At 42.7% G+C, this 27,726-nt stretch overlaps 1 protein-coding gene across 1 annotated transcript in view; it reads left to right on the top strand.

Annotated features, from left to right (window-relative positions):
* ccdc141 (coiled-coil domain containing 141) overlaps nt 1–23,960 on the top strand; it is a 32,027-nt gene extending 8,067 nt beyond the window's left edge. The window contains exons 7-29 of the mRNA XM_065962530.1: nt 63–199; nt 310–480; nt 1,678–3,654; nt 4,293–4,369; nt 4,834–4,963; nt 5,045–5,164; nt 6,657–6,995; nt 7,178–7,381; nt 7,511–7,678; nt 7,914–8,036; nt 8,279–8,485; nt 9,655–9,828; nt 9,989–10,123; nt 12,717–12,857; nt 13,701–13,889; nt 14,031–14,214; nt 15,663–15,775; nt 16,334–16,507; nt 16,655–16,812; nt 16,906–17,116; nt 17,784–18,109; nt 19,412–21,061; nt 22,454–23,960. Of these exons, the coding sequence (XP_065818602.1) occupies nt 63–199; nt 310–480; nt 1,678–3,654; nt 4,293–4,369; nt 4,834–4,963; nt 5,045–5,164; nt 6,657–6,995; nt 7,178–7,381; nt 7,511–7,678; nt 7,914–8,036; nt 8,279–8,485; nt 9,655–9,828; nt 9,989–10,123; nt 12,717–12,857; nt 13,701–13,889; nt 14,031–14,214; nt 15,663–15,775; nt 16,334–16,507; nt 16,655–16,812; nt 16,906–17,116; nt 17,784–18,109; nt 19,412–21,061; nt 22,454–22,733 (7,388 nt within the window). The 3' untranslated portion in view covers nt 22,734–23,960. The remainder of the gene's footprint in view (nt 1–62; nt 200–309; nt 481–1,677; nt 3,655–4,292; nt 4,370–4,833; nt 4,964–5,044; nt 5,165–6,656; nt 6,996–7,177; nt 7,382–7,510; nt 7,679–7,913; nt 8,037–8,278; nt 8,486–9,654; nt 9,829–9,988; nt 10,124–12,716; nt 12,858–13,700; nt 13,890–14,030; nt 14,215–15,662; nt 15,776–16,333; nt 16,508–16,654; nt 16,813–16,905; nt 17,117–17,783; nt 18,110–19,411; nt 21,062–22,453) is intronic.
* The last annotated feature ends 3,766 nt before the right edge of the window (nt 23,961–27,726 follow it).

Below are 27,726 nucleotides of genomic sequence, written 5' to 3'. Positions count from 1 at the left end.
TATGATATATACACATGAACTGGTTTGAAGTGGTTTCATTTTGTTTTTTCTTTTGGCTTCAGATCTTCTGGGTAAATCCCTGCAGGTTATAACGAGCAGCAACTCTCTGCTAAAGAAACTAAGACAGCTGCAGAGGACTGAGGCCCTCCAAAGGAGAGGAGGAGTACTGCAGGAGGAGGAGGAGGAGGAAGAGGAGGAGGTGAAAGCGTCACAGCTGCACAATATCTAACAACTCAAGGCCAGGATATGTAGTTGAGAAGCCTTTTCATGAATGTGTGAATTGATGCTCATGGTGCGTCCTTTTCCCAGAGTTCTGAGCACAGCCGGGGGGCGGCGTTGAGACTGGAGGAGCTGGTGGAGACGCTGCAGGACCGGAGAAGGAGGGCAGACCAGGACACCAGGCAGCAGCTTCAACAAGCGGAGAAGTTGTCTATGATCCATGAGGAAGAACGAGAGAGGAGCAGAGAGGCAACTTTTGAAGTAACCAAGGAATCCAGCATTAAAACTTTTCATATTTGATGCTCATATGGATTTTATTGAACACCCAACTGTATTTAACACAATCATTAAAATACAGTTATGGGAGGTTTGCATCGAGCTTGTGGACATTTTGACAACTACGCTGTTCCAAAAACCAGCGAGCAGGAGTAAAATTTCTTTAGTTAGATCCATACCGAGTTTGTTCTCTCTAAAGATTCCTCTCTAGACTCGATATACACCAAAATATGAACACAGCACTGTTAGATGAGTTTCATCCTGTATTAATACATTTAAAATAGTGTTCATATTAAAGTACAGTATTATTAGAACAGAGTAATTGCAGCCGTGACTCATCAGTCTGTTCTGTCAGCATTCGTGTTGTGTTCAGGTTTTAAATATAAATCATGCTCACAGCTACATTCTCGTCTCTCTGCTGACCGGATTTAAAAATATTCTGTGTGCTGAACTTTCTGCACAGCTGATAACTCTAATATCCAGGGCAGTGATTCCCAAAGTGGGGCCCGTGATCTGGAGTTATGATGGGGAGGGGGCCGGGCAAGGCTAAATAAAAACAGTGCCAGCCAAGCATGGCAGAGTTTGTGTGAGGACTTCCAGGTAAATCTAAGATTGACAAAGAATCTACACCAGACGTCACAAAATGTAAAGTTTCATGTTGCAGTATCACTTTCAATTACTTCCACTTTAAAAGGAAGAATGTGCGACATATATATCAGAAATCCAGTATATCCTGTGTAAATGTGTCTCTGAGTCATGACTGTCTACAATGAGTGAGAAGCTCGATTCCCGCTGGCTGTGTTGTTGTCAGAGCCGTGTTTATATGGACGGGACGGCCGGCTCCTCCCCTTGTGTATAAAAGCTGTTTTAGTCAAGGACGAGAGAGAAGAAGAACATACTCACTGATTATTTGGATAGAGTATTTAGATCAGGTCATTCTGTGTCAATTTACATGCAATGTGAAGCTACAAGCTAACTAAAGAGCGCTAATATGCTAAGATTAACATGTTGTATTTTTATAGTCTACACATGTCTCATCTATAAACATGTAGGAGGCGGAGCTTGTTGCCTATACTGCAACCAATCAGTATGGGGAGCTCTAAATGTTCTAGCTTCACTTCCTGCTTGGTGTTTCTCAGTCCCTGTTCATCTTTTCAATTACGGTCTCTGTGGTCTCTGTAGGATTGGAGACTGACAGTTAACGAGATCCTGGACCAGAACCAGCAGTCTGAACCAAAATCAAGTTGTGGTCCAGATCTGAGGACAGAATCCAGAACCAAAGAAACCACAGACCTGAAATCCATACCCCCATCAGAGGAAGAGTCAGGAGTCTGTAGACCAGATTTAACCAGAGACCAGGAGCCTGGATCTAGATCAGACCTGCAGTCTGGGTCCAGGTCAGGTCTGCCTAACGAACTTGGATCAGAGAAAACCAGAGTTCTTAAACCTGTATCCAAAACAGGAGCTACCACACCACCCCCAAACAGGTCTAGATCAGACCTGCTGTTCGAGTCCAGATCAGAGGAGACCAAAACCTCCAAACCAGGAGTCGGATCAGACCTGAAGCAAGTTTCCAGATTACATCTGAAACCAGAGCAGACCAAAGACTTGCTTTCCATATCCACATCAGCACAAAAATCTGGATTAGAGTCTGATCTGCGGACTGGATTAAAGTTAAAACCTAAATCTGGACCAGAGGAATCTAGAAACCCACCACCTTGTTTCAAACTAAACCTGAAGGCTGGACCTGCATCAGACCAGATATCGGGATTGGGATTTCTGCAACCAGAAACCAGATTAGATGTAAAACCTCCATCCACATTGGAGTCAACCAGAGACTTGGAGCCTGGATCCAGATTAAAGGAGATCAAAATCCCGAAGTTTGGGATCAGATTAAACCTGAACTCTGAATCTAGATCAGACCTCCAATCTGGTCCTAAACAAGAGGACACCAGAGACCTGGAGCCTGGATCCAGATCAGACCTAAACTATGAATCCAGATCAGATCTAAAGCCAGCATCTGGATCAGTGGAACCAAAAACCACATCAGAGGAGAGTGAAGGTGTGCAGCAAGATTCTGGATCATATCTGAAACAGGGCTCTAGATCAGGGTATTCCAAAAACCTGGAGCCTGGATACAGTTCAATCCTAAATCCAGGGTTGTGGTCAGATGAGACTCCAGATCAACCAAAGGAATCTAGATCAGAACTCAAAACCCTGCTCTCTGGATTCACACTAACCCCGAAGTCTGGTTTCAGATCAGACCAGATGCCTGGAACTGTATCAGATGTAGAGCCAGGATCCAGATTAAACACCAAATCTGAGACAAGAGCAGAACAGACCAGAGACCTTAATCCTGTACCCAGAACAAAAAAGACAAAAAACCTTCTGGAAGGAACCAGATCAGATCTAAATCCGGGATCTAGAACTGAGCATTCCAGAGACCTTGAGCCTGGAATGAGTTCAGATCTGAAACCTGGATCCAGGTCGGGTTTTCAGACTAGAATCGGATCAGAGATAAAGCCTGGATCTGGACTAATGGAGACCAAAACCCTGCTGTCTAGATTCACACTAAACTTAATGGCTGGGTCCAGATCAGAACAGATGCCTGAATCTGAATCAGTCGAGGAGCCAGGATCAGGACTAGATACAGAATCTGAGTTCATATTCACACATATCAGAGACCTAGTACCTGGATTAAAAGTGAATTTGAAGACTCAATCCAGATCAGATTCTAAACCAGAGGCCACAGATGTGGATTCTTCAGTTTGGTCAGAAGAAACCAAAAACTTTGAGACTAGATTCCCACCTGATGGAAAGCCTGAATCCAAATCAGATCTTAAACCAGGACCTAGATCAAAGGAAACCAAGGACCAACAAGACCTGACCACAGAGAGTCAGTCCAAATTCAATTTAGTTCTGAAGTCTGGATCCAAACCTGAGGAGACCAAAGACCTCCCACCTAGATCAGGATCAGACCTGCAGTCAGAGTTCAGATCTCAGGAGACCAGAAACCCTGAGTTAGAACCTAGTCAAGAAGGTCAACTGGGATCTAGATCAGGTCAGGACCCTGGACATGGTCGAAAGGAGACCAGGAACCTGCAGTCTGGATCCAGATTGGAGGAGACCGAAGACCTTCAATCAGAAACTGGACAAGAGGTAAGTGGTTGATTCTAAGGTTTGGACCAACCAAAAGAAAGAATCAGGTCTAGAATGGCCATCGATCAAGGTTTCAATCCAGACTCTTTCTAACAACTTCAGCAGCCAGCAGACAGACCCCACATCGTATATATCTGCCACATTATCAACATTAGGTACAAACAGGCACCATAGAAAAGTAGACGTTTTTGTCTATGATCTCTTTTGGGGAGCTTCAGAAACGGGCCCAGAGAGGTAGGGCCGTCGTCACACGGAGAAAGACGGAATGCGGCGCACACAGATCCTGTGGAAACTGCCAGTGTGCATTGCCCCTGTCGCTTAGCAACCTCAACAGCTGCAGTTAGCTAGTTGGAGTTAGCTAACAGCTCTAATGTCACATAACTTTACCTGTCATTTTAAAGATAGTTCAAATCAGTCACTGACATCTAAAAGCTTATCACTTGACCGCTTGAGAGTACGCCAGATTGTTTGAATTGGAGTTCAAAGAATATCCAAAAAAGTGGGGCCAGGAATGATTCAGCGGATGGATCCTTCATTGGCCGAGGAAAGGAGGACAAATTTAATGAAGCCTTTAAATGTGTCAGGCTTTGATGCACCGCTGTGACGTAATCCGTCTTCAAATCTGTTTTTGTTCTCAGGCTGAAGATGTTCATTTATCTGAACTGAATCTGAAACTGAAGGAGACCCAACAGAAACGAGCTGCGACTACTGTCAGGTAAATAACAATTAATCAAGTGTTGACCAGAACCGCCTTCTTGGTCCCACTGCTCAGACAAAACCATCACTTTTCTGAACTTGTACCAGCTGTGTAGTTTGACAGCTGCAACTTGTTTAAAGTCAAGTTTATTAAAAAATCAAAACTTCACTTATTCATTTCCCCAAGCGGTTCACAAGGTTTGTGATGCCTCTTAGAAAATGATCCATTGTCATCTTTTCTGGTGCGGTATTCATGGAGATAGTTAGCATCCATCAAGGAACAAGTTATCGGGACACATCTGTATTTGTTAGACTGCAGAGTTTTAAAAAGTTAGAAAAATGTGTGAAACATTTCTACCTGTTTGTCTTTAGTCACTACAAATTAAAGCATACACACAGGACGCTGTTAAATCAAATCCAGATCATTCTAGCAATGCTGAGTAAAGACCATAAAATCTGCTGAATGTTTTCTATCTTTTGCAGCAGGCGAGATGCAAGGCAAGAGAGCATGCTGGGAAAGGAGACTGAAATTGCAGAAGACCATGCCCACATAACAGTCCTGACCAATCAGAGACAACAGCTGCTGTCATCATGTGAACACCTCTTGGACAAGGTGATTTTACCTTTTCTCCTTCTCCAATATTGTTCAGCATGTAAAGTGAGGTAATTGTTTCCTGTTTGGTTTGTTGTTCAGGTCTGGAGCTGGCTGCAGCAGGGCAGCAGTGTTCTGTCAGACAGCAGTGAAGTCGGACAGCGGCTCTGTGAGGCTGAACACACCCTGAACAAACACCTGCAGCTGCATGCACAGGCTGAGGTACACACACAAATCATCCACCAAATCTTTCTTTCCTTGAACTGAAGCCCAGTGTGCAGCCACTCCAAACAACAAATTCTTGAATCAAAACAGCTCTGGGTTGAAGTAGAAAAGCAGCTTTTATTGTGGTGGAACCTTAAAGAGGACATATTATCCCCCTCTTTCACCTTTTTTTAAACAGTCCCCTGTGGTATAAATGAAACATCTGTGCTGTGGTCAAAATATAACATGAATCAAGCACCAAAGGAGGTTTGTGACCCTGTATAAACCAGCTCCCTCGGAACACGCGGTGTGTTTTGGTGTGTTTTGGTGTGTGTGTCTCTTTAAATGCAATGAGCCCCCCCGGTGTTTTCCCGGTAGACATCACTCTGGGGGTGGAGTCCATGGGTGGAGATACCAGGGGAGGGGAGGGGATTTTTTTTTTTACCAGAATCCCACTTTGACATCACAAGGAGAGCACATTTGAAACAGAGCATCTTTCTATGTGTTGTCAGACTTATGCAGACCACAAACAAAGGACTGGATGGGTTTATTTCACATTTTGTGGGTCAGTAGACACTCAGGTTACCTAAATAGATGTTCAAAGACACTGTAGAAGTGGATTTTTCATAATATGACCCGTTTAAGCCTGGTTTATACTGTACTAATGCAGAAGCCTGCGTAAGAAGCCTGATGTGCACCTCCTCAAAAATGTGAATACCCAATAAACCCTGTGATTTGCTACAGACATATTCTTCTTATGGGGCAGCTGTGGCTCAGTTGGGAAGGTTGGGGGTTCGATCCCCAGCTCCTGCAGCAACATGTAAGATGTGGCCTTGGGAAAGACATTTAAACCCTGAATTGCTCCATGGGATTAATTACTGCTGATGGACTCTTTACTCAGCAGCCTCTACCATCAGTGTGTGAAGTGCTTTGAGTAGTCAGAAGACTAGAAAATAAATATACAAGCTAAAATCCATTTACCGTATTGTGGGTACTCTGCAGACAACAAACCAATACATCAAATCTGCTCACCAACATCTGAAAATATCTGAAGTGCATTCCTTCATCCAAGTCTTTCATTCATTGGCTGAAGAAGTGAAAAAATTCCCCCGACCTCTGCTTTGACTTGATTCAATGTCTCCTCTCTTTTCTTCTTTGTAATAACTGCAGTCTAATCAACTGCTGCTTAATGTTAATCAGCTCCAACTCCAACATGATAAGCTCAGTTTCAGTCACCACGGTTTCCTCTACACAAACAAGCAGAGTGTTGGAGGACCGTAAACTGGAGATATAACTATCATAGAAATCCACTGCCAACTAGTGTTTGTAGGGGAGTATTGCAGAGCTACGCAGACACACCAATATACAAGTATGGGACATGGACAATGGCGTATATTCAAGAAGTAACCAGACTTTAAATCCTGAACCCACTGGTTTGGATTTGCAAAGATCCAAATCATCACAGTTTCTTGTTTCCTCAGAGGAGATTATCTTGTGCGTTTGTCTCCAGTCTGCAGGTCATGATGCAGGGAACATGAAGCAGATCCTGGATCAGATCAAAGCTCTGCACACACATTCAACCAGCAGAACCAGTCCCCGGCCTCTCTGTGAACCCAGTGGACACCCGTCCCCTCTGAAGGTGATGACGGAGCAGCTGAAGACAGGCAGCGCAGGAAGAGCCAACACAACTCAGCTGGGTCTACCTGCTGACCTGACTCCTTCTTTCAGTCCTGAACTTACTGATCGAGTTCATCAGGTCTTGAAGGAGCTGCAGAGTTTAGACAAAAAGATCGACTCAAACCTGCAGCTGCTTCGACCGTACGTCTCTTTCCTCAGGACAGCACAGCAGGTCTGTCCCTCCTCCCTCATGTGTTTCTGAAAAGAAATTCACTTAGATTCCAAAGTTAGCCTTGGACTTTAAGGATGCACGACTGCTTTATATCTGACTCTTAACAGCCTGCTTCATATACAGACAATGACAGACGTATATAAAGGTTAGAGGTGTTGCCTGTTGGTTTTTCTGTTGTACAGGTGGAGGAGGAGATGGCGATCTACAGAAGCAGCCCAGAGGAAGAGAAGAAGCAGAAGAGGCCTGATAGCTGTAACATCACGATAAGTAACACATCCAGCTCAGCAGTGAAGAAGAAGCTGGCCAACGCCTCCTGGCAGGAAACGCTACAGAAGGTTCTCATGTGTCAGGAACTGGGAAACAACTTGGTCAACTCTGTTTCCAAGGTAACCAGACCGCACTCGCATCAGATAACATTCTGAATAACATGAACAAGAACATCACATCATTCATCAACTTTGATAACTTGTCTATTCTTATGTGGATGATTAAAGTGTGACATGTGACCTTGTCAGGTGTCAGGGGTCGTGTTAAACGTAAAGGTAGTGGTGTCGGAGGTTCAGCAGACTATGGAGCGACTCAGCAAAACCAAACAGGAAGTGAACAAACTGCTGACTCAGCAGCAAAATGACACCATGCTACAGCAGGAGTACTGCAGGAAACATCAGGAGAGATTCCTCAAGGTACTTAATACTCTGAACCAAAGTATCAGGAACAGGGACGATGTTGGATCCGGTTTTGTCTGAAACATATAATCCTGCAGAAGAACCAGTTCCCTGCGAGCTGCAGTAATGAAGAGGATGATTTTCCTTTTAAACTTTAGTACATCTAAATCAAGTACAATGCACCAAGCACAAGTTCCTTAAAATTGTGATCAAACTCACTCAGTGAACTTCACTGATTATGTTTGTAATCCAGACTCTGCAGGACTTAAAGTGTGTCTCTGAGCTGCTGGACTCCTGCACTCAGATGGATCTGGGCTCAGACCTGCAGACCTCCAGGCTGCTGGAGCACTTCACACAGGCCGGACCACATTTTAAGGTGAGACTTGTGACTTGAAGTACTCAGACAAAGAGTCGAAGAAGACTTTTAGTAAAGGGGACTATTTGGTTAGCTGTGGGAATGCGTGGACTGGCTGAAGTTTGGAGCTCTGAGATTGTTTGGATTTGTTGGAACTTTGAGAACTTTGGTGACTCTTAAGACTTCTTTCTGTGTTGACTGCTCAAACCAACGTGACAGAACCTTCCTTCCTTAATGATCAGACACACTCTGTGTTTTCACAGCAACTGGACGCTGAGGTGGAGTTCACGTTGAAGAGCTGGGAGACTCTTAGACAAGTCAGGCCGGAGGTGACGGAGTTGGGAGGACCGTCAGTAAGGGAGGAGGATCTATCAGAGCTGCTGAAGCTTCATGAGAGAGTGAAGAACAAGATCTGTTACAGTGAGACCGTCCTGGACCTGACCAGGAGCTTCCACCTCAAGTCCAAACAGGTCAGTGGACTTTCTATCAGTTTGATTATTTCACTATCCATAAAAAAGATTAAATAGACACTGTCTTTTCTTGTGGATTGAGTTGTCTGTGTCTTCTGTAGACACTCCGATGGGGTACATAAGGTGTGTAGGAGTGAGTTGCTAAGCAACTGTCTCTCCTTTCAAGTGTTCATTTGGACACTCGTCATATGACCGTTTTCTGGTTGAACTTGGTGGGAATTTGAATCAAGAAATCGGTCGTAGCTAAGTGCAGCACAAGATGGAAGACCTATTTAAATGTCCAGCTGGTGCACTCCGCCTAGTGATTTAAAAAAAGGTCCATTAGTAGCCTTGAGTTTGGCCATGACCATTTTTTTCTTTGTGATCCAGAAGAGACCGATATAAAGCAACGATATGTAGGAATTTTGTTTGGTGCGCTGAGTGCAACTGCACCGTCGTAAAACACACATCGTGCTGCTACGCCTACCTCTCTACCCTCTACTGATCAAATCTGACTCTGCTAGCGTCTTCAGCCTGTTGTTAGCTAACCAAACTGACTAAGCTAACTTGAAGATGGACGAGTAAAGAGATTACTTTTTGGTTTCAGATGGATTTATTGATTTCTTCGTATCAAAGCTGAGACATAACTCGGGTTAGACGACTTTCTGCAGCCGGTAAAGCTGCTAAACATGAGTCAATGATGACACCGCTAACGATACAGGCTAACGTTACATCTCCATCTGTTCTGAATAATATCTGCAGGGATGAACACTCTGCTTCTCTCTCTCTCTCTCTCTCTCTCTCTCTCTCTCTCTCTCTCTCTCTCTTCTTATCTTCCTCCGTCTCTATCCTCTTCCTCTTAGCTTCAGTCGTTGTATCAAACAGTACAGAGACTAACTGGCTGCTTTGTAGCTGAAGGCTGCTGTGTGAACTAGCGCGCTGAGAGAGACGCCATTCTCCCTGTTGGAGGTTATTGTTCTATTAGATCGACTTTGAGACAACTGAAGGAGGAGGAGTTACAGATTGTTGCTTTAAGACCGGTTTGCTTGGCTTCACCTTTAAAACCTGGATGCTACCTTCATTTTTTACATGCGGTCTTCAGTCCTTATATGTTATTGGATATAAACAAATATGTTTGACACGTTTTACTTTCAGTAAGTTAAATTCAGTTTTGTTTTCTGTGTGCCCAGTTGGATGTGCTGCTCCAGTCAGACCCTGAGAGCTCATTCACTGGTTTTACTGGTTTATGTGGATCCATCGAGGCTGAGATGAGTCTGCAGAGACAGAAACAGCAGCAGATCCAGAATCTGTTGACAAATGTCTCAACACTGAAGACGGACATCTGCACAGATGTCAACAAGAACGTATGAACACATAAAACATTTCAATAAATATGACTTCTTTTCCATTCTGACCACAAGGGCGCTTCCTAGAGTGCATGAATTTGACTGATAATGGAGCATAAATTTACGTCTGTACGTGTTCTTGCACTTTAGTACTAACTCTGAATACTGGGACTGTCAGGGTGGTTTCAGGGTGGAGCAGCTGGAGGCTCGTCTTCTCTCTCTGGACTCTCTCTGCGTCTCCTCGCTGAATGAAGCCAGACAATGTGAGCAGAACCAGCTGCTGACCCGCCAGCTCAACAATGACATCATCCAGGTAAGGCAGCACCTTTTATTCAAATGTGCAAACATCCAGGTCAAGCTGCGCCTGCTGGGTCGACAACCAGCGTAGAGTGACCGCTCATTGTGATTGCTATTTCTTAATGATGCCAAATATGAAAACATAACCTGGAATTGTTGAGCTGTTGTAACAGTCCAGGTCCAGGCAGGTAATCACAGGTACAGAGCTCTGGTTGTTTGGGGCTGTTGTTCACCTGTATGACCAGCAGAGGAGGCTGCTGCCGACTGTACGTCTGTCGGACTAAAAATATCCCCGGCAGAAGCAGCTGCAGGATTTCACTCAGCGTGTTGAAGTCTGATGCCAAACAGTTGGTGCACAATCTGTAAACAGTCAGAGCGATTACGTTCAACTTCGTTGGGTGCTTAGTGGCAAGAAAGAAAGAAAAACAAACATTTCCCTCATGACAAAGACTCCAAACAAAGAAATCATCCATCAGTCTTACACAACAGGACTTAAATGATAAAATATTCACCTCTTAAAGTTCTTTTGACTCTTCAAGTTTAAAACAAAGTTACAAATAAGTTTGTGATTCACTGCAGATAATGTTTTTAACATGTTGAAACATTATTAACACTGCACTCCCATACTCCTTCATAACAGGGAACTATGGCGTGATTCACAGAACAAGGCATTTAGCGCCCTCTGCAGACTCATCCTGTGGTTACTTGTTTATGTTTGAAAGCCTGTGTGAGGTTGAGGTGTATCCATGGCAACAATGGAGGTCTATGGTGTCTTGATGATAAGAATGTTAGCGAAAAAGTTCCAGTTGGCTTAACTGTCACTTCACGGAGCAGACGGGGGGAAGTTCTGCAATCGGAGCAGCGAGTGGACCTCCATGAGCGCTCAGCAGAGGGATTAGGGTATGTGCTCGAGGGATGAAACATATGACGGTGATCCGTCTTGTTTGTGTCCACACTGCTGAGTCACATGAAGCGTGGCCTGAGAGATGATAACGACATCCAGTCTTACTTAGGACTGGTTATGTTTTGTTGCTCACTAGATGACCAGGCGATGTCTTCCACTACGCAGAGGGTTTTGGGTTGGAGTGATTCAAAATACATGCTTTTAGATACCCTGGTATTTTGGCCTTTCTCCATTTGTTTGTTAAAAACTAGAAATTTTCCCAGCTGTCTATTTCCTAGTCAGTTCAACGGAAACTTAATTTCCTTTCCACCGACTAGTTATGCACAAACCAAATTACATTGTAGGTAAACAATGTCATTTGGTTTGCAGTGTGTGGCTAACGCTAGAACCGCTAGCCTTCAGTCCTCTCTGCAGGTTAGCGTCCACATGTCTGAGCTGAATGTGGTTACACATCGCTCCGGTCGATATCCCAGTTCAACCCGACACTACCGACGTACAACTTTATCAAGACTTTATAGATCTAAACACTGACAAACCCCGCTGCTCCTAAGAGATGCTATCTGTTCACTGTGCTCGTTTACATCCAGGTTATAGAGCGAGGCAAGCAGGCCTGTTAACAGGAGCTATAGCCAGTCTACGGATACAGTCTGGGCTAGTGCCGAGTGAAGTTGATATTTGTTAAATGGTACTTTAGTGCAGCTCTTAATACTCTGAGGGAGTCGTTCTTGGGGTGACAGATCTTTATAATTCAGAGTTATTTTTTTGTCATATGAACGTAAACTCATTGATTCCGTCTGAATACTCTTTACTTAACCCTTTAGTGCTCCCAGTGCTCAATGCAGGGATTTCCCAAACTTAGCTGCACCTCCACCTCAATGTTTGTCTGACCTCCTTAGCCTCTCGTTTCAACATATTCATCTGTTGAACTAATACCCTTCACTGTCTGTCCACTTATCTCCGCCTCAGCTGTTCTCGGCTGACAGATCAGCCATATGACACCGCTGATCCTCCACTCAGAGGCAGAAATGTCCCTCTGGATTTAAGCCCTCCTGCTCTAAAAATAAACTCATCAAAGCTCTGAAGACGTGAATCAACACCGAGCTGACCACGATGCAGCTCGGACTACTTTGACCAAAAATAAAAAAATAAAACAATAAAGGATGAAATATGTGAACTTGTAGCTGTGCTAGCAACTTATCTTTACAACTATAGGAAGGATATCCATAAAGGTTTACAGATACTCAGAGTTGCCAGGGCCCGGTCGTTCAGAAGTAACCCAACAGGGTCAAAGCTACCGATTGGAGTGAATCTAGAAATTGGCTTTTTAACCTCCAGTTTGTGTTGTTTTAAACTTTTGAATTCGTAATCCTTCTCAGAAGTTTGCAAAGATACAGACGAATTAGTGAGGAAAATGTAAGAAAACGATCAAATTGCTCAAACGAGCAGAAATGTTGCGTTCCTGTGTTACAGCGCATTTTCCGCATGCTGCTGCAGCGCAATGATTTTTTTCCCCCTGTTGAATATAAATGACCTCCAGTGAAATACTTTTTATATTCTGTCTCTCTTGTCTTCCCTGAATGCCCGTTGTTGGTAGCTGTGGTTGTGTTTTCACTTGTTGTATAATGACAACAAAGGCTTTCTCTATAACATCTTCATGTGAAACCAGCTGTTGGTTTTGAGGTGGCACATTTTTTTCATGTTTCAGCTTCGAGACTCCTTCAAAGAGCTGAAGAAGCGTTTCAGTAACCTGAAGTTTAACTACATGAAGAGAAACGACCGGACCAGGAACACGAAGGCCGCCAGGAACCAGTTGCAGCAGGTGGAGATGTATGAGGAGAAGTTACAAGTAGGTCCAGTTCCTGATCTGAGCCTCTCACAGGGTTGCTGAGGGTCAAAGTTACTCCAGTTGGGGGAGCCCTTGTGCATGGGCGGTTCTAGGCAGGGGCCAACAGGGGCCAGTGCCCCTGTAACACTGAGCTTGGTCCCCCCTGTGGCCACCCCTCCAAAAGGAAGAACCCCCTCAAAACACATACACAGTATTTGACTCAACAACCGGACTCACAATCTAGTATTAAATTCTGTTACTGAAACAAATATAAATCATGGTATTTAATGTTGTGGTATTTAATGATACTTGCTATTATTTGGCATAATAAATATTTTTTTAAAGCTATCATCTTTGTCTATTTTTGACCTGGGTTTAATGTTCCCCTCTGACAAAACAACTGGCCTCTGTTTGGCCCCCTCAGTAAAAATGGTCTAGAACCGCCACTGCCCTTGTGAAGTAATAGTTGGGTTGTATTCAAATTACCAGCAGCATCACTGGTTTGTTGCATCCTTTTTTATTGAGCCTGGTTGGTCCCATTGAGGTCAGAGGGACTCACTGCCCCGCCTCTTTCCATAGTTACCGTGTGGTTCATCACTAACATCAAACGAAGACAATCCCTTTCTGCTGGTCTGGTCTTAGCTGTAGGCGATCATGGCTGCAGGTCATGATATTTTGTCCAAGGTATAAGCAGAAAAACCTGCCACCATGTTAAGATGTAAAACAGTCAATTCGTGGTACTGCTTGGAGTTTCTTCACCCTACTCTAACATCCCTCACATTAAAAAACCCATAAACTACTTCTATCTGTCAGTCCATCAGCGGGAGCATGATCTGGCATGCTCTGCTCTGTCTGAACTTGCAGGCGCTCAGAAAACGTCTGCAGGGTGTGACAGCACGGCTGGGGACGGAGGTCAAAGATGGGGGCGTGGCTCGGGAGGCTGAGGACGCCATCAACGAGTTGCAGCGACAGATGGGAGAGTTTGAACGAGGTGTCAGCGAACACCAGAAGACACTAGAGATGACCTGCAAACTGCAGCAAGCCATGGAGGAGGTGAGACAAACTACAGTTCATTTTTATACTTTTATACTTTTTAACAGATATAAGATTATTACATTATAATATTTGTAGAATTAGTGTGAGGTTACATTCACAGAGTCAGTGATTTGTTTTATTGTTGGTTCGTATGAACAGTATCAGTTCTGGTGCGAGGAGGCGAGCGCGACCATCACTCGTGTCAGGACATTTTCGTCCGAGTGTCGCAGCACGGAAGCCGTCACCGTTCTCTACCAACAGTTTGAGAAGTTTGTGTGGCCAACTGTTCCTCAACAGGAAGAGAGGATCAGTCAGATCAGCGAGCTGGCAGTCAGACTGCACGGTGAGTAAACACCAAGTAGCAACACGGAGGTGCAAATAGCTGCAGTTCCTCGAGTGTCCACTACAGACTGGATGCTAAACCTTGGAAGTCCCATTAACAGCCATGTTAAAATGTTGATTCAAACAGTAGAGTTCAACATATTTACAGCCCAGTTAAAAGAAGGTCTGAATAGCTCATGTCTTTATTATTGGCTCACATTGTCCAGTGTGTGAATTTAATTTATGACCCACCTGTTTTGTTTAAATTAAGCTAAGAGTTGTGCATTGTGCATAATAAGGCGTGTGGCGTGTTGTAGCTCAGGAGGCTGAAGGCCTGCCTCAGGCTCTGCCTCTTTGCCTGCCACAGTGGAACACAGCAGGGGAATCAGGGGCAGTGATTTTATTCTTAACAGGTGGATATGTATCTCTGAAGTCGTTTTCACTCATGCAGTCCTGAAAATATCTTGATAATTACCGTATTTTCCGCACTATAAGGCGCACCGGATTATAAGGCGCACCTTCAATGAATGGCCTATTTTAGAACTGTTTTCATATATAGGGCGCACCGGATTATAAGGCGCATAGAATAGAAGATACTGCAGTCAAACGTTTGACTGGGGTTGCGTTATGCATCCACTCCTCTTCTCCCAAACGTGGAGGGGAACTTTTCCCTGATTCAGTAAACACGTAGTAAAAGAAACAGTCTGATACCACTAAATCAAACGTTAGTGCATTCACAATATAGTAACTCTCGAAATTGTTCATTCATTAGTGCATTCACAATAACTCAACATTGTTCAAACGTTAATGTGCATATTCACAATATCTCCCAGCCTTGTTCAGTTGTAAACACGTAAAAGAAACACAGTCTGATACCGCTAATTCAAACGTTAGTGCATAACTCAACATTGTTCAGTTACGTATAACACGTAAAGCTCACTTTTTCAGTTCATTCCCCGTCCACGAATCCCTCGAATTCTTCTTCTTCAGTGTCCGAATTGAACAGTTGGGCGAGTACAGCATCCAACATGCCCGGCTCCCTCTCGTCATTATCCGAGTCAGTGTCGCTGAGCGCCGTGTACAACCAGTATGGATCAACCAATTAACCAATTGATCCATATATAAGGCGCTCCAGATTATAAGGCGCACTGTCGTTTTTTGAGAAAATTAAAGACTTTTAAGTGCGCCTTATAGTGCGGAAAATACGGTACAGAAGGAAACATACACCTCACAGCGGGACACTATACCTGTCAGATAGGAGGGGGGGCGGGGGGTCTCCTGAGGTACGATATGGAATAAAAAGAATGACGTGGAAGTAGCAGACGAAGCAACAGAGTCCTCTATACGGCGCTAAATGAGAATATTTGTCTTAATACAGCTGTCCATGGCTCTTAATCTGATAAATGATAATAACTCAAAAACTATGATACTGTGTATGTGTGTGTGTGTTTGTGTGTATGTGTGTTTCAGGGGCGGAGGAGGGGCAGCGGTACATCGAGAAGACGGTCAGCAAACACTCAGAGATGGTGGCATCCATCAGAGAGCTGAGTGATGGACTGTTGGAGCTGGAAGCCAAACTGAAGGTGAATAAGAATCTTAACTGAGACATTTAAATCCACTTGGACAGACAAGTGGTTATATCGAGTGCTCAGATTTAGACGCTGTAGTCCTCAAAGCAGGTGGGCGGGTTTGATTTCAAGCCTTGGTACTTTAACTACTTCAGTCCCCATTTAACCCGTGACTGCTGAAACTTTTGTTTCTCATGTATTATCACTTCATAGCTAAACTTTTCCTGTTATTCAGAGCGTTCATGTGACGTCCCACACTTAACAGGGTCACTCTTTAAACCGTAAGACCATCTTGTGTTCTGTTTGAGGGTCACAACTGCCCAAGTCTTAGTTTATATTAATATCTCTGTCTGTCTGAGGTCAGGTGATGTGAACATGAGTCGTTTAGAAGAGATAGAAAATTAAAAAGCCTGTGCTGCAGTTCTTCAGAGTTTTCATGTGCCTCAAAGCTATGAATACTAAAGCATGATGTCTTTTAATCATGTTCTCTCCTCCGCATCCTGCAGAGTACCAGTTTCAAATACATGATGCACTGTGTTTACATCCACTTTGACATAACGATGATGTTTTCAGAAGGAGAACAAACAACAAGAGGAGGAGGAGGCAGAGAAAGAGAAAAAGGAAGAGGACGAGAGGAGAGACAGTATGACGGAAGAGAAGGACGTAGAGAAAGAGAAGAAGGGAAACAGGAAGTCAAAAAAGAAGGAACAGAGGAATAATCGCAGCACTCAGGAAACGGCTGAAATGGTAAAAATCCTCCCTAGTCGTAAGAAGAAGATATATTTCATGTTCTCTTGTGACTAATGCAACATTGGGCTGCATTTAAAAACAATATTAAACAATTAGATGCAAATGAAGATATGAAGCTTATCTGAATCTGTTATGTCCTCCCAGTACGAGCTGAAGGAGACAGGCCACACCCCTGAGCTGACGGCAGAGCATGATGGTAAGGAGGTTCCCTTGAAGAGGCAGACAGCGGCCAATAGGAAGCCTCCGTTGCAGAAGAGTCAGAGTCAGGAGGCAGAAACACAGACGGTCATTTCGGAGAACAGGTACTCTGAATGTGTTGGTTATTTTTTTTAAACTCAGCCAGTCTTTTCTATACTCTATAAGTGAAGGTTCTTTGTCTTGACTCTTTTCCGCAGCCGACAGCACACCTCCTCCTCCTTCTGCTCCACTCACACCTTGAGCCTCTCCTGCTCCCCTGTGTTGGCCAACCGAAGAATCTACACCATCCACAGCCAATCACAGCCTGGCGAGACTGAGACCACGTCCCCTCTCCCTCTGATTGGCCCGTCATTCTCCGACATCCAGAGGGCGTTCCAGAGGAAAGAGACAGCAGAACTGAGACAGCAGGTATATCTGCTTCATGTGGATTACTTAAGACACAGATAAATATAATTATTTAGTTATTTCCTGTGTGCTACCTATTTACTTTTCATTTACATGTTGGCATCAGAGCCATATTTCCAAAATAACTAGTTTATTTTCATCTCTACGCTGATGACACACAATTGTATCTTCACAAAATACTACCAGACCTTCTTGCATCTTTGAACCACCTTAAAGAGATAGAATTGACTTTAAGGCCAGACTTAAAAACTTTAAAAGCTTTATATGTTCCAGTTTAGAGTTGCACTTTCAAAAAGGTGACTCCTCCTGACCTCTATGTTCAGGGGTCCCCTGGTGGTGTGTGGCTTGGTCCTTCCTGCAAAGAGAATCTCCGGCTCAACTGTTAAATCTTAATTTAACTGAAAAACTTTTTTAACCTGATGGCGTTTTGTTATTGAAAAAGTACTCAACCCCAGACAATGGGAAAGAGAGTCCTTTTTTCTGTTGTCTGCCGTTAGCTTAGCTCTAAAACTAGCTACTTGGGAAATATGTTTGTTGTTTGTGTACAAACAATGGATTAAAAAAGTCAAATTAACTGTATTTGTATAAAGATATTTAATCAACCGTAAAGCATTCTTGTTCCTGTAAGAGTTCAGTCATATCAGTCTAACCCTGGATGTGTTCTACCCAGAATGCATCAGCAAGAGGTCTGTCAGAGACAGAGCTCCAGCAACAGGAAGTGATGATTGAGGATTACCTCTCCAATGACGAATACGAGTGTGCATCACCTGATGATATCTCCCTACCACCGCTGGCAGAGACCCCAGAGTCCATCATGGTTCAATCTGACGTCGAGGAGGGTGTCTGTTTCAGTTCCCACAGCGTCCACATCAACCAGTACAGCCACCAGTACCATGCCCAGTCAGAACATATTGGGAGTAGTTCTGCTTGTGGTGCAGTTCAACAGAGAGGGCCTAGTTGCCGAACTCCTCCCTCCAACCCTCACAGCAGCACCAGGTCTGTATCAGGACTAATCCCAGAGCCAATCCCAGAGCCAGGTCAGAACAGAACAAGAGTTCTTCCATGATGTTCGGGGAGTTTTTCTAATATAAGAAAATATAAATTATTCTATCCAGGGGTCAATATTCTACCTTGATTTTAAAAAAGCAAGAAGTTTGGATCCAAAAGATATCTTTGTTTGGCAATGAGTGCGTTTACATGGACTTGAGTATCCTGGTTTTTTTCGGAAGTATACGGTTTTTGTTTTTTTGTATGTAAACATCCTGATTCCAGAAATTGGAAAATGCCTTAACCCCGATTTTGAGAATCCTGATTTTGCAAACTGGAGAACACCTTGCCCTGGTTTCTGACAGCTGCAGACTTCCTGCACAGGCGTGGCCTCAGCCAAGTGACGTATCAGAAAAACAAACATGGCGGTGGCAACAAGAGCATCTTACTTGGAGGGACCAATAAACAAGAGTTTTCTCTTTCGGTAATTAAAGAATGAAATATAATTGGCCATTTGGATGGGAGAAGGAATTCTGACCTAGTCAGTGGTGAGCAGGCTACAGGATGCTGGTATTCCATCAGGTATGGTGGAGTGAGTTAGGTCCTGTAGAAACTTTACTACGTGGCCAAACATCAGTCCAAAAGAAGGGGCTCTGATCCAGCAAATTTCACATTTTACCAAAATCTTGGACGAGATGTTTGGTTACTGTCCACTGGACACCACAGCAGACGGTGGTCTTGATGTAAGCTTCTCCAGTTCAACGCAGGTTGTGTTTTTAAAAATAAACATCACAGGCACCTGCACAAATACGATGCACTAATCAGAAACTGGGATGCTCGTATTTATCTTGTATGTATTGATATGAATAACCAGGTTTCTATGTTAACACCATATTCAAAACTGAGATAAGGCTCAATGCTGGGATACTGAAGTACATCTAATACTGCTCCTGTAATACTTCAATTTTAAAGAAAAACAGTATTTTGGATGTCAATGGTTGACAACCACTCTTAACGAGCAACTGCACGTTCACCAAATAAAAAATAAATCAAAGAAATAACCAAATCCCAGAAATATCTGGACACCCAAAAACAAGTCAGATCTCTAAAGGGTTTGATACCTGATACCAAGCATAGCTTTGTGTACAATCAAATTGTGGTTTAATACAGGAGGCAGGAGGACAGTCAGGAGATGCAAATTACATTTAGAGGCCACATTTGAACTGTAAAAATACAGTTGTAATTATGAAATGTTGCAAATTACCAAGAAGCAATCAAGATTTAAGAAAATGGTCTTTCTGTGTGTTCCAGGCTTCGATCGGAGTCAGGGTTGCTTGTCCAGAGTGTGTTGACAGTTCCTGCTTCAAGCCCACTCACCAGCACTTTGTGCAGCATCCTGATTACTAAGGAGACCAGTATAGCCAACGTACCCCAGAGTGCTGACCACCCCCTGGGCGCCCATGAACCAAGTTTGCCCTCTGGATCTAATCCAGTCCAAAACAGCAGCACTGCAGACACTTGTTCTGACACAGACAATAAAGTCCCTGAGATAAATATACCTTTACAAATTGGGCCCCAAATAAAGAAACATAAAATTGAATTTAATCAACCTCAGACGACCACAGGTACCCAGGGTAAGATCACTCCAAATATTGGTTCCAAAGGTGAGACCTCGCTCAAGACAGATCCCTTTCCCCAGACAGCTGTGCTCAGTCACGGCCCAATCAGCCCCCTGTTGCGTTTTTATCCTCTGCATTCTAATGAACCAAATCCTGATCTCCAAAGGGACAAGACCCTTCCACAAGACACTAGGATCCTAAAATCCTGCAATACTTTTTCTCAAAAGAAAACTTCCATCTGTCAAGAAAAAAGTTTTCCACATTCTTTCCCTGCCTCTGGGATGGGCCTCCATCAGGATACAACTTCCTCCCAAACGGAGAACGAAGCATATCCAGTCTCCACACCAAAAAGGACACTGGAGAGTAAAAACAGCACCAGTATCAACACCATTTACAACCAATCATCCACTTCAAACAGTACTAGTACCTCGACAAAGGCTTGCAGCAGCCCCAGGTCATCCAAAGAAAGACCAGAGAGTAAGACGCTGTCCAAGACTGAGCCCGTCCTCAGCTGTTCATATTCTGCTCTTTATAAAGACAGCAACCTTCCAGGTGACATCAAATCCAGTGAAACCTGTGTCCACACAAGTACGACGCTTTCAAGGGACAGCAATTGTCCACAGTCTTCCCCTGATTTAAGGAGTAGCATTGATCAAGATGTTCTTTACTCCCAGTCTAGCAAGGAGGCATCCTCACCATCCATGCCCCTAAGCCGCAGCCTGATCACAAGTACTCCAGTTATCCAACAAACCTTTCACAGTCAGTCCTTCCCTCAAGGCAGTTATTGCAATATCCCTGAGGTCCATGACGCAATTATTCCACAGCCAAACTGTGTCAGCAACATCAGTACATCCCTCAGCACCATCACCAGTACTAATAGATTCAGCAGCGAGCAGAGCCACAAGGCAGTCCACTCCATCTGCGGGTCTACCTGTACCCAGCAGTGTGTGCATGGCCCTGGCATGACGCCCAGCAGCCCTGCCGAACCTGCAGCTCCTTCTCAGCCCAAAGCACACACCCTAGCTTTGGCACAGCAGGCTAATCCGCATGCTACCCCACTGTCCTTTCCACCTCATCTACTAACTCCAGACCAAGACCCAAACATTTGCCAGCCCATGGCCATCCGTGAGGAGATCAAGCTAACTCCTCAGATCCAAGGGCCTCCCCTTCCTGCTCCTCATCCTCTCCCCGAGTCCCTGGCAGAGTCTCTTCCCCAGGGAAAAGCCTCTAAACCTGGCCCACCCTGCTTTACCAGGCCCCTGTCTAGAGCCACCGTTATGGAGGGCTCTCCAGTGACGCTAGAGGTGGAGGTGTTGGGACACCCAGAGCCCGCACTCACCTGGTGGGTAGCATATAACCAGCTCCACAAAAACACACAAGAATAAAGACAATATTAGCTTCTCAACTTACCTTGAGGCGCTCTTTACACCTGCATTAACATGTATCCTGTAGCCGGATCGTGTGTAAATCTCCATCGTAATACATCCAATGTGTCTCCATCACATCAGTTGTGATAGTGAACGCTTATATGATTAGGGTCACCCCTTTGAGGTGAATCAAACTCAAATCTTTCGGCTGGGTCCGAATAAAAGGGTTACCATGTCATGGAGAACAACTGGTAACAAAAACATCTTCAACATACTTTTAAAGCACTGATGGAAAGAAAGCTTCTTCTCTGTTACCCAGATCTTTATTATGATCTTTAGTTCAACATCTCGATACTGTAATGTAAACATGTGTTGCTTTTCCGTCTGCACAGTACCTTACCATTTATACATTCCTATGTGGGACGAAGCTGATTAACCAAGACTTTTGCTAATGCAGGTGTAAGGCACTGAGCCAACGGTCCAGTATTCATCCACTTAGTAATACTTTAGTTTCATGTTTGAACAAATCCTCTTAAGTGCTTTAAGCCTACTTTAAAATTAAAATACATATCTAGCTAAAATTAGTTTAATTTATGGCGATACTATCGACTTCCCCTGGTGAAATAGTAGAACTAATTAAAAAACAGTGAATAGAGTCAATGGGAACATGCTAACTATCTTTGGAGACATACTTTTTTATAGAATAAACTGCCCTAACGTTAGCTATCTGTAGAAGAACTACTGTATGTTAACTAGCAAGAACAAACGTATGTTAGCTAGTGTTAAAGTTTGTCCGCAGCAGAGGAGACAGCCCTCTTTTTGCTAAGGTTCATGTTAGGTTGTGTCAGTAATCCTGCTGATAAAGACTGCAGGGAGTGAGAGGTAGAGTAAGTCTGGAGGAGAAAAGCAGGAGATCGACTGAATCAGTTCAAACTTCACCGCCTCAGTTTCCAGTTCTGTGTGCTTATAGGTGTTTTAATCTAACGAAGTAAGAAGTTAATAGTTTAATGCAGTTTGTTACTAACATGTCATCATTCTAAGGCACTTGTTTTTTTTGCTGTTTAATGATTAATTATTGATTAACACGAGTGTGCGCTGTGTTTTTGTGAACCCTGCAGTATGTGCACAGTAACAAAAGTGAGACTGAACACAGAAATAAGAACCAATGATGCTGCATGAACAAGTAGAACCAAACATTACACTCTACACAATCTGGATAAATCCAGATTTTCACATCATGTTTAACCTTAAACAAACTTTATCTTTGGCTGTCTGGTGATCAGATAAGGGGGGCTGTATATTTAGGACATCAGAGCTCATAGTGAAGCTGTGTGCTGTCTGACCTCCTGTCATCATGATCGCTTCAGGTCTAAAGAACAAGAGTCGTCAGGCACTGGCCCAGGCCGAGCGCTCGCCTTGGAGGATGGGGAACATTTCCAATATATCCCAGAGGCATCATACTCAGAAGAGGAGTCGTACGAGGCCCACGCTGCCAAACATCTTGAGTCCGAGCAGTCAGCTGGAATCAGCAGCAGCTGTGACAAGTGGCTGGTGACAGAAGTGTTTGAAATCATGAGTGTGGACTGGCACACCTGGTTTGGTACGCTGTGTGTTCTGTTGTGGCTGCTCTACCTGATACTCCTCTGATTACTCTTTTCCATTAAAAGAACTTAAAACCTGGAACTAAAGCTTTAACCTTTAATGCCCTGTCAAGGTGTGTTCAGACCAAAATTAAACTTAGAGAAATTACTGAAAAACTCATGAAAGTCTGAGAACTGAGATTCTCCTGAAGTTAAAAAACAAGCATTTTAAAGTTTTCTGCTTGTCATCTTGCAGACAGATCTGACAAATCATGAATTCATATGTTTTAGATATCAGAATCATGGTGTTATTTCACCATCTTCTCAGCCTCAATTATATCTCGGACCGCCCTCCTAGAGGACCACAGCCTCTTTATGTGTACCTTGGGAGCGCACTAACCAATAGGCTACTGGCATTTCAGTCATACAGATTTCAGCCGACATTTAATTGGACCCGTAAGTTAATTTGTTACTCTGTGGAGACGGATGGATAGAAGCTCCACAGCTGAAACAGAACGCCATCAGAGAAATCCTGGTTCTGATCCAAGCTAACAAGTCATCAAAATGAGACCTGGTACTGATGCTAGCTAACAGGTCATCACACTGGGACCTGGTACTGATCCTAGCTAACTGGTCATCAAACTGGGACCTGGCACTGATGCTAGTTAACAGGCCATCAAACTGGGACCTGGTACTGATCCTAGCTAACAGGTCATCAGACTGGGACCTGGTATTGCACTTCAGTCTGTTTTATTACAGCAGCATCTAGTGGACGGTAGAGGAACTGCAACTGTATGTGCTCCCATTTCTGATTTATTATATGTAAAAATAAAGTACTGATTAGGATTAATTATATTTATTTGCAATGTCAAAAAACATGAATTAACAATAAAATGAAATATTGAATTTGATCCTAAACATAACCTGAAGTTATTCTTCATCAATGTGAAAGCTTTGGTTGTGTAATCAGGGGGTTTCTTCCGTGTTCTTGTAAAAGGTTGATGAAATATTTGATTTGAATGCCAATGACATTCACCCCAAATGTATTTTGATTCTAAAAAAAACAATGAATATTATGGGTTTAGGGAATCAATTAATTACTAATGGCTTTCTTCAGCGTCCCTCTTCTTTGTAGTATTTGGAAAATTAAAGAAGTAGATATTTTGAAATGACGGTAATGAAAACAACATTCAGACCCTAATCTGAAGGTTTACTTTAAATGTCTCATCTTGTTCGGATTATTTTGAATATACTTTCAACGTGTTTTTCTCTGAAATAAAATAAATTAATCAGTCGTGTACCTGCCTTTTCAATTATTTTCAAAACATACTAACATTTTGGTAGCCTACTGTAGATAACCTTTGACCTCAAACTGAACAATTTCAGAAGTCAACAGGTAGGTTGGTTGTTGTGGTTAATATTCTTGTAATTTATAACATCATGAGGGTAAATGTTGAGATGATTACTGAATTTAAACACAAGAGGGAATAAGTACTGGTGAAAATATTGACAAAAGATGGGTTTGTAATTGAGGTGTCACGTATAAGGAATGGGTTGTATTAGAAACTGATAAATACATTGAACATGTCATCTTAAAAACAAAATTGGATATCTCTGTAAAAGTTGTAAAAGTGTGACGAGATTTATGAAATTATTTTGTTCAAATATCCAGCCACTCCTAGCTGCTGTAACTTAAATATAAATACATCTGGAGATCATTTGAGGACATTAGCCTACTGGTGGTGAAGTAATTAGAAAACGGTAAGGAAGGAATTACCAATAAATTATGGAAAAAGGGACTAATATAAATTTGATTAAAATGAACGGTTATTGCTTGTTGATCCATTTTCATACTGTTACTGTAAATCTTTTCCAGAAATTTAAATTAGGAAAAAATAAATTCACTAGTTCCTAACTAATTCATAGTTATCAACATATCTGATTAATTAGTTATCATGTATTTATAGTTTACCTTTTTGAGTAACACTTATCTTTGGTTTCTTTTTTAAAACTGTGGAACTACTTTAATATTTACAGTCTATGGCAGCTACGCGACGCGTTCGTTAATCAGTGCTTCGGCCTCAAAGTTTCCTACGCAGACCGCGGGAACAGTCAAAACTTAACTTCTGACATGTAAACCATCTACATAATATCTCTTTATGGGGTTTTTCGTGGCAGTTAAGATGCCTGCTTTCCACCTGGTATGAAAACATGTTAATTCGAGACAAAAATCTCCATGTAAACCCAATAATAATGGTCTGTCCTGCTGGCCAATATAGTATTCCTCTGCTGAATTCGAAGCTTGATCCAAAGTCAACTGGACTAGTTGAAGATCTTGAAAACGAAAGGCTTCTTCAGTTCTAAACTTTCTGGTGGACGAAGCCAGAAATTAAAAGAAGCCTTTCGTAGGAGAGGTGAAACGTATTCAAGATCTTCAACAAATCCAATTGCCTTTGGATTAAGCGTCGAGTTTACCATGACCTGGATGACTGAGAATCTACACAGACATATTCTGCTAGCGCGGTTTGTGGAAATTATGGCTGTTATGAACATGAGAATGTGTTAAAAATTGATAAAAACCAGAAGATAACAGGTGACAATAACTTATTTTAGTAGCTCTGTGTTATTGTGTCAATAAACGCTGAGTAATGTAAACATAAAAGCTAGCTTGACCAGTAAAATGTTATGTTAACAGATAAGAGACAAACTGACAGGAAAGCATTCCTAATGAAACACAGTTAAGATACGTATCACAGCAATGGTTTATCAAAAACGGTAAAGAAAATGGATGGATTATTCTTTACGTATTTGAAGTAAAAGCAAAACAGTATTCTCAGCTTGCATTACAGTATTACAGTAAAAGTATAACGTAATTCTCTGCTTGTTGTTTTGAAGTATTACGGTAAAAGTCAAGCAGTTTTATAATTTGTATTTAGTGAAAGTAGTTTAGTTTAAAGAAAGAGGCTCTTAAAGTTAAAAGTACTATAGTGTTCACTTGTTCACACAGTAAAGACATCATAATTAAAGGATAGTGAAATTATGTATTTAATTAGCTTGTCAAACGTTTAAAATTTATAAATAATAACCTGTACAGTAAGATGTAGCTGTGACATAAATGTAACAACAGTTGTTGATTAAAGCAATAAAGATAATCAGACAGGATTAAACAGTGAGATATTAGTATCATGGCTCCTCTCTGTGTTGTCTCTATGGGTTTTAGCTGTTGGCTCTTTTTGATCGACAGGGACAGCTCCATGTCCTGGGCAGTGATCTGATTGGCTGATCTGGGGTCATGACACGAGCAGAGAGGAAACCCCCGCTCCCTCCACATGCATGCTGGGAAACCTCAGCAGGTGAGTCATGTTAGAGAAAGGTTTGTTACCCTCACTGTGAGGCCAACATCAGTGATCCTCAGGTCGTCATCAGACTCATGTGAAGGGTTTTAATCTGATCTGAGGGCTGAGAATGTTTATTTAAATCACAGAAGATGAATTCAATAATGTAAAAAGATTAAAAAACTGACACAGAGCACATCTCATGGCCTCTTTTTTATTTCATTACAGGGACCTCACGGCTCCTTTAAAGGTTTTAGATTAGAGTCCTTCAAGTTTAGGTCATGAAAGCCGTGAGAGGTCTTAAATTTGATCCTTTATATTCACTCTTTGTGGATTTTATTTTTCATGTGACAGATCATGGCACTGAAGCAGCTTCAACGTGGCAAACACAGGGAACAGATGGCGAGGGCAAACGGCGGTGTGGTGGCGTTCAATCAACCAGAAAAGGGCCACTGGAGGGAACCTGAAGTCTTTCCAACTCACGGTGGGTAACAAACAATGTCGGTCATGGAATTTGTTTAACTATTTATTAACAATCATTTATATTAAAAACACCTACAGAAGGCTGGGTGTTTAGTCGTTAGGTAGAAACGACCTTGTATGTGAAAAACATGAAAATAAACAGGACAGGATCCAAAAACATGTTCACACACGCACAGCTGAAAAACTGTGGCTTCCGCTGATTCCTGATTCCCCAACACCGTTCACCTACAATTCTACAAATAATTTATCAGATGCTTTTATCCAGAGCACAGGTGATTACAGGAAGTGACCAGAGGCAGAGCACAGGAGTTCTAATCAGCATCTAAACCATTCTTAAATCGCCATTATCAAACAAAACAATCGTCATTATCATCACATAAATTGGATTTTATTAAGTGAGCAGGAACTCTGCATTCGTCTTCTTTTGTTTTATTTCCATATTGCCCCTGATGAGATCAGCGCATCAAACTCTTGTACGTCTGAAATCTGCTTTCGCTGCGTGTCACTTTCTGTAAATCTTAGTTACTGACCACCTCCTGAGCTCTCAGGTCTCTTAGTCCCCCCCCCCCCCCTGTGTGTCCCTATCCTCCTCCCTGGATCTTATCCCGTCTCCCCCAATCACATTTTTCTTTTTAGAACATAACAAAGACTTCGGCCTTTACTTGCTCTTTCGTAAAGCATCTCAAGGTAACACTTGTTATGAATTAGTGCGACACATCTAAAGATTGATTGATTAAATAAAGTCATCGTGGTCTGCAGGAGGTTAAATAATCATAATGAGTGCTGGTGTTTGATGTAAAATGTTTGTACAGGTTGGAAGTATTTCACACATTTCATTTATAATGTTTTATATCTGTTTCTATAAAGTTTTCTGATGTTCAACGTGTTTGTGATTAAAACATTTCTATGATGTTACGATGTACTTTGATTTAATTTGTGTCACACCGACTGAGCGAGCAAACTGACATGTTGGTGGACACACAGACCTCCACCTGTTGATGTGTTCTTCAGACGTGTCTTTATCAGATAATTGGAGGGATTAAAGGCGGGTTAAAACCAAATGAACGAGCTGATGACTTCTTTCTCTCTCTTTGTGTCTCTGGTCAGGCAAAGCGGCTGACAGGTGTGGTGAGTTGCATAAAATGGCTCCTCCGTCCTCCCATGATTCCCTAGTTTCCTTGGTGCGTAGCTGACCAATGGCAAGCCCTGCCTCATGTGATGTCACAGTGGTATAAAGCCCCC

This window comes from Labrus bergylta, chromosome 13 (genome assembly GCF_963930695.1).
Source record: "Labrus bergylta chromosome 13, fLabBer1.1, whole genome shotgun sequence".
NCBI classification, from domain to species: Eukaryota; Metazoa; Chordata; class Actinopteri; order Labriformes; family Labridae; genus Labrus; species Labrus bergylta.
Note: the sequence above shows the minus strand (reverse complement) of the source record. Positions and strands in the feature narration are given on the sequence as shown.